The sequence below is a fragment of the Cavia porcellus genome, unplaced genomic scaffold, assembly GCF_034190915.1.
Source record: "Cavia porcellus strain 051 isolate PalLab524CR breed Dunkin Hartley unplaced genomic scaffold, mCavPor4.1 scaffold_21, whole genome shotgun sequence".
In the NCBI taxonomy this organism is placed as follows: domain Eukaryota; kingdom Metazoa; phylum Chordata; class Mammalia; order Rodentia; family Caviidae; genus Cavia; species Cavia porcellus.
Window position 1 is genome coordinate 7852177 of NW_026947504.1, and position 11180 is coordinate 7863356.

The 11180-nt window shown below is 38.1% G+C and overlaps 1 protein-coding gene across 8 annotated transcripts in view; it reads left to right on the top strand.

Moving 5' to 3' along the window:
- Ankhd1 (ankyrin repeat and KH domain containing 1) overlaps positions 1-11180 on the top strand; it is a 125268-nt gene that overhangs the window by 107371 nt on the left and 6717 nt on the right. For 4 of the 8 annotated variants that reach the window (XM_063232209.1, XM_063232211.1, XM_063232215.1 and 1 more), the window contains 7 exons: positions 416-562; positions 1494-1643; positions 1779-3391; positions 6443-6619; positions 7643-7894; positions 8533-8708; positions 9681-9845. In XM_063232209.1, the coding sequence (XP_063088279.1) occupies positions 416-562; positions 1494-1643; positions 1779-3391; positions 6443-6619; positions 7643-7894; positions 8533-8708; positions 9681-9845 (2680 nt within the window). Of the gene's footprint in view, positions 1-415; positions 563-1493; positions 1644-1778; positions 3392-6442; positions 6620-7642; positions 7895-8532; positions 8709-9680; positions 9846-10098; positions 10598-11180 lie in introns of those variants that run through there. The other 4 variants (XM_063232213.1, XM_063232214.1, XM_063232210.1 and 1 more) reach the window with 4 other exon arrangements.

The following is an 11180-nucleotide window of genomic DNA, read 5'->3' on the forward strand; positions in this document are numbered from 1 at the left end:
ACTACACAGTGAGTTCAAGGCCAGCCTGAACTACATAGCAAAAACCTGTCTCATAAAAACAAACAAGTAAAAAGAATTTAAGTCTATCATGGTAGCTTGTCTTTGAAATACAAAAGTGAAGTTGGCATCTTCAGCATGTGGTACTTAAGAAGTAAGAGTATTAGAGAGTATAGTAAGATTGTAGTCTAATGTTAAAAATATTATCATGCCTTAATTTTATTTACTTGTAATTTTTATTACCATCTAATTTTTGGCTTTTGAATCTGTTTTAATACTAAAGTAGATGATGAACTCTCTGCTGTATTTCTAGTTTTCTTCCTTATTTGAAATGTGCCAATTTTAGTTCAAATATTTTATCATAATTTTGTCTATCATAAAATTTCTTTTGTTAGACTTACTATTTTTCTCTTTTCAGACTTGATGGTGAAGTGAATCCCAATGCTTTGTCAACAAGCTACAAGTCAGTGTCACTGCCATTAAGCTCCCCAAACATAAAGCTTAATCTCACTAGTCCTAAAAGGGGTCAAAAAAGAGAAGAAGGGTGGAAAGAAGTTGTACGAAGGCAAGTAGATGGAGTCCTGCCTTTTAACTCTAATAAAATACAAAGGTTCCCCTCTCTTGCAAGATGGTTTCCAAGTAATTTAAATCTTTCATTATTGTAAACTACAGTTCTAGATACTAATCTAGAATATGCTAAAGTAAAATTAGAAACTATATATAAATTTCTGCATTTTATGTGACATAGCAAGTGTTAACTCTTGGATAACCAGTGAACTTTTCTATGTTGATCAAATGGAGAGTTATATGCTTAGATTAGGAAGAGTTTAATACAATATTGTTACAAATGATGAGGTAGGCTGTGGATTTAGCTCAGCAGCATAAGGGCCTGCCTGGCAAGCGCAAGGTCATGAGATCAATCCCCTGGAACCAAAAAATAAATAATGATGTAATTTTCAGCTTACTTAAATTAAATTCAGTGTGAGAGACCAATTTCTAAAGCAAAACATTTTAAAACTTTCCTCTTTAAAATTTGAGAAATAGTATTTTATAAATGTCCCAGTATAGTATTCTATAAATGGCCCAGTTTGGAGGAACCTTCTCACCTTCTCCTAACACTTGGGGACCATTTCCAGTGAGACCTGTCAATCCTGGCAATACAAATAGCTCTCCAAAGCATAATAATACAACCCATCTACCCGTCTACATACTTGTTGAGACATCCTTTTCAATGAAGACATTTGTTATTCAGAGATACTTGATTTCAAGGTTGGTCTGGTGGCACACATCTGTGATCCCTACAATGTGGAGAAGCCAAGGCAGGAGGATTTGTGCCCAAGATGGCTAATTGAGCAACTTAGTGAGAGTTTGTCTCAAAATGAAAAAATAAAAAGGAATGAGGATGTAGCTCAGTGCCAACATCCAGGATTCCATCTCCTATATTAAAAAAAAGGTTTTTTTAGTTCATAAGCTCATATGTAGTCCTCATTTTATAGGTCAAAGAAATTGTCTGTTCCAGCCTCAGTGGTATCCAGAATAATGGGAAGAGGAGGATGCAACATCACTGCAATACAAGATGTTACTGGTGCCCATATTGATGTGGATAAACAAAAGGATAAAAATGGCGAGAGAATGATCACAATAAGGTAACTGTGAAAAACATTACTAGCTTTGAGTTGGAAATTTATCGCAAATGTATTTTTGTTAGGTTTAGCATAATTAAGAATTTTATTGGGTGGGTAAGATTATCTATTTACGTTTTAATCTTTTCTTCCCCCCAGGGGTGGTACAGAATCAACAAGATATGCAGTTCAACTTATCAATGCACTTATTCAAGATCCTGCTAAGGAACTAGAAGACTTGATTCCCAAAAATCACATCAGAACACCTGCCAGCACCAAACCCATTCATGCAAACTTCTCACCTGGAGTAGGTACCACAGCAGCTTCCAGCAAAAATGCATTTCCCTTGGGTGCTCCAACTCTCGTCACTTCACAGGCCACAACATTATCTACGTTCCAGCCTGCTAATAAACTTAACAAGAACGTGCCAACAAATGTACGTTCTTCTTTCCCCGTTTCACTTCCCTTAGCTTATCCCCACCCTCATTTTGCCCTGCTGGCCGCTCAAACTATGCAACAGATTCGGCATCCTCGCTTACCTATGGCCCAGTTTGGAGGAACCTTCTCACCTTCTCCTAACACTTGGGGACCATTTCCAGTGAGACCTGTCAATCCTGGCAATACAAATAGCTCTCCAAAGCATAATAATACAACCCGTCTACCTAACCAGAATGGGACTGTCTTATCCTCAGAATCTCCTGGATTAGCTACTGCCAGTTGTCCTATCACTGTCTCTTCAGTAGTTGCTGCCAGTCAGCAACTGTGTGTAACTAATACCCGGACTCCTTCATCAGTCAGAAAGCAGTTGTTTGCTTGTGTGCCTAAGACGAGTCCTCCAGCATCAGTGATTTCTTCTGTGACAAGCACTTGTAGTCCCCTGCCTTCCGTCTCTTCTGCACCTATCACTAGTGGGCAAGTTCCCACCACATTTCTGCCCGTAACTACTCCTCAAGCACAGCTTTCTTCACAAAAGATGGAGTCTTTCTCTGCCATGCCACCTCCCAAAGAGAAAGTACCCACACAGGACCAACCGATACCAAACCTATGTACCCCATCTCCAACTGCTAATGGTTGCAGTAGCTCTGCCAGCAATACTCCGGGAGCTGCAGAAACTCACCCAACCAGTAGTTCCACTCCTCCTTCCAGTAACACACAGGAGGAGGCACAGCCATCCAGTGTATCTGATCTAAGTCCTATGTCAATGCCTTTTGCCTCTAACTCAGAACCTGTTCCATTGACTTTGGCCTCACCCAGATTTGTCACTGCTGATAATCAGGACACCAGTAATTTACCTCAATTAGCTGTTCCAGCACCTCGAGTTTCTCATCGAATGCAGGCCAGAGGTTCTTTTTACTCAGTGGTACCAAATGCAGCTATCCACCAGGATCCCCAGTCTATTTTTGTTACAAATCCAGTTCCTCTGACAACACCTCAAGGTCCACCAGCTGCAGTACAGCTTTCTTCAGCCATGAACATTATGAATGGTTCTCAGATGCACATAAACCCAGCAAATAAATCTTTACAACCTACATTTGGCCCTGCCACACTTTTCAATCACTTCAGTAGCCTTTTTGATAGCAGTCAAGTGCCAGCTAACCAAGGCTGGGGAGATGGTCCACTGTCCTCAAGAGTTGCTGCAGATGCCTCTTTCACGGTTCAGTCAGCGTTTCTGGGTAACTCTGTACTTGGACACTTGGAAAATGTGCACCCTGACAGCTCCAAGGCACCTGGCTTCAGATCACCTTCCCAGCGAGTTTCTACTAGTCCAGTTGGTAAGTTATTTTACTGTGGCTCAGTTTGGAGCTCTCATGGCCTAACCTTATCTATTATAGTAAAGCATTTATTGTGTACCTATTATTGCCTTACCTTAAAGAAATTAGTAGGCTGGTGGCATAGGACCTGCCTGGCAAGTGCAAAGTCCATCTTTGCTATCCCTTGTGGGGCCCAGGATTAGTAAGCTTGTCCTCCCTCATATCTTAACTACTTATATGGTGTCTTTTGTATATGATCTCTTTCATGGATATAGTTTACTCTCTTATTTTTCAGGTAAGATGTTTTAATAATACTTAAGATGGGGATGGATGTGGAGAAATTAAAATCATGGCTGCTGGCAGAAATGTAAAATGGGGTAGCCACTTTGGAAAAAGAGTTTCACAGTTCCTCAAAAGTTAAATAGCAAGAGTAGAATTACTGGATCACAATGAAACATGGCCCAAGAACTCCATTCCTAAGTGTACCGGAAAAAAGGAAAAAAAAAAAAATGAAGAAAAAAATTTTGAATCAGTACAGCACATTGAAGCAGCCACACAGCACAACTAAAGATATTTATGAAACAAGACTTCTAGAACTGCTTTCAGAAAGAAGCAGGAATGGTGGGATAAAGTGTTTTGAAGCAAGGGGAGTATACTGAGGGAGATTAATGGTAATGTCTTTTTTACTGTAATTTTCTGTTTTTTTGTTTTTGTTTTTGTTTTTATCAGTACCAGGGATCAAACTCACGACCACACGCTTGCAAGACAGGTGCTTATGCTGCTGAGCTAAATCCCCAGCCCCTCTCCCTTTTTCTTTGTTTTTTACTGTAATTTTTAAAAAATTAAACATTCAGGTATTTTTACCTAGTATGCCTATACCAAACTAGCACACAATTTGGATGCAGTGGCATGCACATATAGTCTCAGCTGCTAGGGAGGCTAAGGCAAGATCATTTGACATGAGTTTCAGAGCAGTCTGGCAACAGAGTGACTACATCTCAAAACAATGATATATGCTGGAGGAACTGAGGCAATGATTTCTGAGAGTTAGAGACCAGCCTAAGCTACACAGTGAGTTCAGGCCAGCCTGAAATACATAGTGACCATTTCAAAAAACACAAAACAAACAAACAGGTAAGATTTAAAAAACAAAAGTGGGATACAAATATTTATAGCAGCATTATTTGTAACAGCCAAGAAGCAGAAACCCAATGTCAATCAACTGATAAAATATATCTCACTAGGCATGGTGGTGCATGCTAATTCTGCCTACTGAGTGAAGAGGGGTTGCAGGTTCGAGGCCAGCCTGGACTCCTTCCCAAAATAAAAAATAAAAAGAGCTTAGTGGTACAGTGTTCCTGGGTTCTGTCTCCAGTATCATAAAATCAAATGATACACCTTTTTCTGTTTTTGTGTCTTGTTTTAACATTTTTATATTGTGACAAGGTCTTGCTAACTTGCCCAGACTTAGCCTAAACTTGCAGTCTACCAGCCTCCATATCCCAGAATTCCAGGATTATAGGCAGAACATTTTCTTAATTTAGCAATTAAAATAATTGAAGTACTGATTTATGATACACTGTGGAAGAACTTTGAAAACATTTTAGTAAGAGAAGCTAGTCACAAAAGATCAAGCATTGTATTCTCCATTTCTATATGTGCTGAATAAGCAAATCTACAGATGTAGAAAGCAGATTCGAGGTTGCTTATAAGTGGGAATATGGGAGTGTGAGACGTCAGTGAATGATAGGCTGTGGGTATGGAATTTGTTTTAGGGGAAGCAGAAATGTCCTAAAATTGACTGTGGTGATAATTATACAAAACTGTGAAATAAGGTACTCAAATCAATTGAATTTTATACTTTGAATGGGTAAATTTATGATTATGTGTATTATATCACAAAGCTGTTGATTGATTGGCTGGTTGGTTGGTTGCTATGGGGTATCACAGGGTAGCCCAGGGTAGACTTGGAACTCCAAGTAGTCTTCCTGCCTCAGCCTCCTAAGTGCTGAAATTACAGGAATGTACCACCACACCTGGCTCAAGGTTGTGTTTTTTAAGTTATTGTTAAATGATAGAGGAATCAAGTTTTTCAACAACAAGGCCCACTTGAGAGAAGTTTGGACAATGTTGTTAATAACTACTTTTCCCTGAAATGGGCATTTAGAATTGTTTTCCAGACCTTAATCCCCTTTCCTCAATACATTCTCTAGAGAAAGCAATGGATTTTGAAGGATTGCAAAGTTCTTATTTGGGGGTGTTTTGTCAGGCTTTTGAAACAGAGTCTCACTATACAGTTCAGGCTGGTCTTGAACTCACTATGTACCTCGGCTGGTCTTGAACTTACCGTGCTCCTCCTGTCCCAGCCTCCTGAGTGCTGAGATTATAGGTGTGTGCCACCATGCCCAGCTCTCATGAATTTTGATAAGGTTTGAAATTATTGGGTTTTATCAGGATAAAATTTACCTTTTCTGTAAGTTAATGATATGCTTTCCCTTTTTGTGAGGAAGGAAACAAAGGTAGATTTTTATTAACTCAACTTCTATAGGAAATAATATGATTATGTAGATAAACTGTATACTTTGAGAATTTTTCACAAGGCAGAATACACATCTTTAATGACTACCACTTATCACAATATGCTCTCATTCATGTCTACTTCAGTTAAAAGCTTTGAGATTTATTGAAAACATGACCTCAGTGACTTCAGTTGTTTTTGTTTTGTTTTGTTTTGTTTGCTTTTTGAGACAGGGTCTCACTGGGTAGTTCAAGCTGGCCATGAACTCAATATGTAGCCCAGGCTGGCCTCAAGTTTACAGTGACCCAAATGTTGGGATTACAGACATGTACCACTATGCCTGGCTCTGACTTCAGTTCTGAAACATTGGTCCCACTTTCTTCTATTTATGGCTGGGAGGTGATACTCTTCTGATTTTAAGAAGATACTGGATTTGGCCATATGGTATCACATAAATGGTGTTTTTGCTGTGATCTACAAAAATAAGCTATATGCTTGGACTTTTTATTTTAAAGTTTTAGCTAATTGGATGTCTTGAATCTGTTTTATTTCAGGGTTACCATCCATTGACCCATCAGGCAGCTCCCCATCTTCCTCTTCTGCTCCTCTGTCAAGTTTTTCTGGCATACCAGGAACAAGAGTTTTCCTGCAAGGGCCAGCACCTGTTGGGACCCCTAGTTTCAACAGACAACATTTTTCTCCCCACCCTTGGACAAGCACTTCAAACTCATGTAGGAATCTTAGAGAAATTCTTCCAAAAAGTACTATTGAATATGTTGTTAACCCATTTGTTTCAGCAAATACTATGTTGTAATTTTAGTAAAATAGATAGTATGCAGGTATTCAAGGTTTGTATTGTAGTCATCACAAAAATTGCCAGCATTGGTACAACAGAAACTTGAGTCATGCTGTTCTTCCAAACCATAAATGTTTGCATTAAGGCTTGGACCATGAAGGGGTAATATAAGTAGTTTTACAAAAGAACTGCCTGTAGTAGTTTTACTGCCCTATAAGAGCAATATTGTGAAATAGTTTTTCAAATCTGAAAAAAGTTGATTCATAAATATGGTCTGTTTGGTATGATTTCTCATTTATTTTTAAATCTCTCAATGTATTATTGCCCCTTGGGTTTTTTTTTACTTGCATTTCAATAGTTAGAACAAATGAAATATTTTAAATTAATGGTATTTGATTGTTTTTGTTGTTTGTTTAATGAATATCATGAGGAGTCAGTATTGGCCTTTTTGACAGGGAAGACTACCCAAACCTGAGTCCAATTAAGAAACAAAGCTGTCAACTGAATCGTACAGTGCTTTGCTAACATTTAGCCTTTCTTCCTTATGAGTAAAGGGTTATAGAAAGGGGTAAAAAAAGGAAAGAACTAACAAGTATAAACATGCTTTCTAAATAATAAGCTAAGTATCATACAAATACTGCCCATTTTGATTAATTAAAATGTAAGTATATGCTTTGAGAAGATTATTTAGAATTAGAGTGAATGTGGTCTTTTTCCTTTCAAGCCTTGTTTAATTTAAATGGAAAAAAAATTTTTAGACGATTTGCTTATACTTACTCTACACAGAACTAGTGTAGAATGTCTGTACAAATTTTACAGTTTTATTTGAATGACCTTATAAAAAGAAAAAAGAATTGTCCAAGCTATGTTGTAGACTAGATCTTTCCAACAAGGTTTCTCAAAGTCCTATAGATTTTTATATATGTAATAAAACAATAGAGAAATATTTTGCCACCAGGTGACTCTCCTATCCCATCTGTTTCTTCGGGATCATCTTCACCTCTTTCAGCCACTTCTGCCCCACCAACATTGGGCCAACCAAAAGGAGGCAGCGCCAGTCAGGATCGAAAGATACCTCCCCCCATTGGGACAGAGAGGCTGGCTCGGATTCGGCAAGGAGGGTCTGTGGCACAAGCTCCTGTGGGGACCAGTTTTGTTGCTCCTGTTGGACACAGTGGAATCTGGTCATTTGGTGTCAATGCTGTGTCAGGTATAGTTACCTTGCCCTCTCTCTGCAGGGATATGTCAAGTAAGTTGTGAGAGTTTGCCATTCAAACTTAGTTCCTTAAAAACAGAACAAAGAACTTAGTTCTTATGCTTAAACATCCAGTCAAAAAAGGATGGCCATACTTTTGAGGAATTCAGTTCAGTCTCAGAGTCTGGAATGTTAGTTGGAGTGAATCATAGACTTTATCTGAAATAAAAGGTTCAAGTGTACTTTCTTTACCTCTTTTAAGTTTTCTAGTGTACAATGGGACAATCATTTGAGTTCTTTCAGAGAGATGAGGTGTTTGGAGTATTCAGAAGATTTCATCTAATTTTCTAGGAATGTTTTGGCTTGTGATGAGCCAGGTGTGGTTGCGCACGCCTGTAATCTCAGCACTCAGGAGGCTGAGGCAGGAGTATTGCTTGAGTTCAAGGTCAGCCTGGGCTACATAGTGAGTTCAGGACCAGCCTGAACTACAAAGTGAGACTGACAGAGAGAGAGAGAGAGAGAGAGAGACTATGATGAGTGTTTCTTGAGGAATTACTTTGATAAAATTTGGTATATAAAGAAAAGTGAAGTAGTAATGTTTTGTTGTTTTATCTAAGTAAATTTCAAATCTTATTCTCAATTCTTCTTTCCAGAAGGCTTATCAGGTTGGTCACAGTCTGTGATAGGGAATCATCCAATGCATCAGCAGTTATCAGACCCAAGTACATTCTCCCAGCATCAACCGATGGAAAGAGATGATTCTGGAATGGTAGCTCCCTCTAACATTTTTCACCAACCTATTGCAAGTGGTTTCGTGGATTTTTCTAAAGTGAGTTTACTTCACATTTTGCTAGCCAATGTAGTAACACGTTAAGTAGTGTATGCTTTTTTGTTTTCATGACTGCTAGATCGTCTCAATTTTTTTTTAATTACTCAATTAATTTATTTATTTTGGTGCTGGGGATTGAACTCATGACCTTGCACTTGCCAGGAAGGTGCTGTGCTGCTGAGCTATATCCCTGGGCCTTCTACTCAAATTTCTTGAGTGGGTAATGTTGTCTGCAGTAGTTTATCCTCAAACTATCCTAATGATGTCACTACTATCCCAGTAAAACATCTGCGGGATTGTTGAGGTTTTTGTTTTGTAGTCTGCTGCCACATCTTTGAGGGAGACTGCTGCCCCTCTAAAAGGCTGGCTGTGACCGCTCCAATGCCTTCTTGTCTGCGCTGACAGCTTCCTGGTTCCTATAAAGCCAGATTATGGCTGTAAGCATTTGTATAGATTTTCTTTCTTTACTTTTTTGGGGAGTGGAGCGTGGGGATGGGAATAGGGTTTCGCTACATAGCCCACGGTGGCCTCAAACTTGCTATATAAGCCAAGCCTGGCTTCAAACTCATGATCCTGCTGTTTCAGTCATCCAATACTATACTGGGATTCCAGACATGTCCCACTATGCCCTGCTAGATTTATCCTTTCCAAACTAATGTTAGCACAACTAAAATACGAGAAAGTTGATGGTATATATTTTCATCAAATATGGGATTCGTGAGGGCATCATCTTGGATTTTAGTTTTTTTGTTTGGTTATTTTGGCTTTGTTTTTGTTATTTTTGTTTTCTGTGTCTTAAAAAATGTTGCAGATGCAGATAAACATTTTTGGTCTCTCAATACTGTACCATACTGTAGTTAGAAGCTCCTTGGAGTTCTTTGAATGAAAAGAAATTAGAGCATTCTAAGTGGGTATTAGGGACTGACTTGTGTATAATCAGTTCACAATTAAGCCTTTTTTCTTATCTTTAAGGGCCTGCCAATTTCCATGTATGGAGGCACCATAATACCATCTCATCCTCAGCTTGCTGATGTTCCAGCAGGCCCACTGTTTAATGGACTTCACGGCACAGATCCTGGTTGGAATCCTATGATAAAAGTTATCCAAAATTCAACTGAATGCACTGATGCCCAGCAGGTAAAATGGGCTAATACTCTCTCGCTTTTCAAACTTGTCATGTCACTCTTTTAATTCTGTGGGTAGTACCAAAAGTCATGACTGACTACCTTGATCTGAATTAATAGCAAGATGATGATACTAAACATTTTATTTTATGTATGTGTATTCTTCCTAGGCAAAAACAGTGAATTGCCATTGCATTTATATATTCATTTTGTAAATGTCTAAAGATTCCTAATTAGAAATTCCAATTTTTCCTCCCCCTTTTCAGATTTGGCCTGGCACGTGGGCACCTCATATTGGAAACATGCATCTCAAATATGTCAACTAAACAGTTAGAAGGTTTTACTCTTTAGCCTTGTTTGAGAAACCTATGACCTTGGAAGAACCCTGGGGATTTTTTTTTTAATGTGCCTAATTAAGAAATTTTCTCTGAGGCTTTAGCAATGGAAATTTGATTGCCCATTGTATAAGAACAAATTGATTTCCTATCCACCTGATTATGTTCTCTGGTTAGTTTAGCCATTTCTCAACTTAAGATCAGATGAACTTAGTGCTTTTGGCTAAACATACCGAATGCTACTTGTATGCAGAAGAGAATTAGATGATTACATGTTTCAGCCTTTTAGGGTGGTAAATACATGTATAATTGTTTACATACTTAAAAGAAAAAAATTGAGTAAATTTCTTGTCATATAGTGGCTCTACTTAATGTAGCCTGTATTAATGTGAAATATTTACCAGAATATTCAATAAAAAGATGAACAGTATTTAGAAGTGGGGTGTGATCCTTTCAGTGGTTATGCAGGTACTACCCAATCCACAATCATACTGATTCAGATTGTTAATGCCACATTTGTAACGTGCTTCTCACATTTTACACTTTTTTACACTTTAGAGCCCATTCTTATACTGCCTTGAAAAAGTACTTTTGTAAAATTTTATTTATTCTATGTTAATATTCCTCGTTTCTTTCTTGTCTTCTCATTTTATACACTGGAAACTCTAAGCCTTGGTGATTGTCTTATCTGACTGTAGCAGATGCTACCATTAGATTTCACTCCTATGAGTCATGAGTTGTTTATAAGGACTTTTGGGTTGGGGATATAGTTTAGTGACAGAAGACTTGCCTAGTATGTGTAAGGCCTGGTTCAATCCCAAGTTCTGCAATGGGGAAAAAAGAGAAAAAAAAAGAAAGAGGGAAAAAAAAAAAAAAACCTTTTGGATTTAAATCAGTGAATACTGGATAAATTTAAGAACACTAAAATTACGAACTTCAGGTTCTTTTTGTGCTTCCTTTTTTAATATCTAAAAGATGTATTTAGTTAAAGGCATTTTAAATTTTGAATTGGG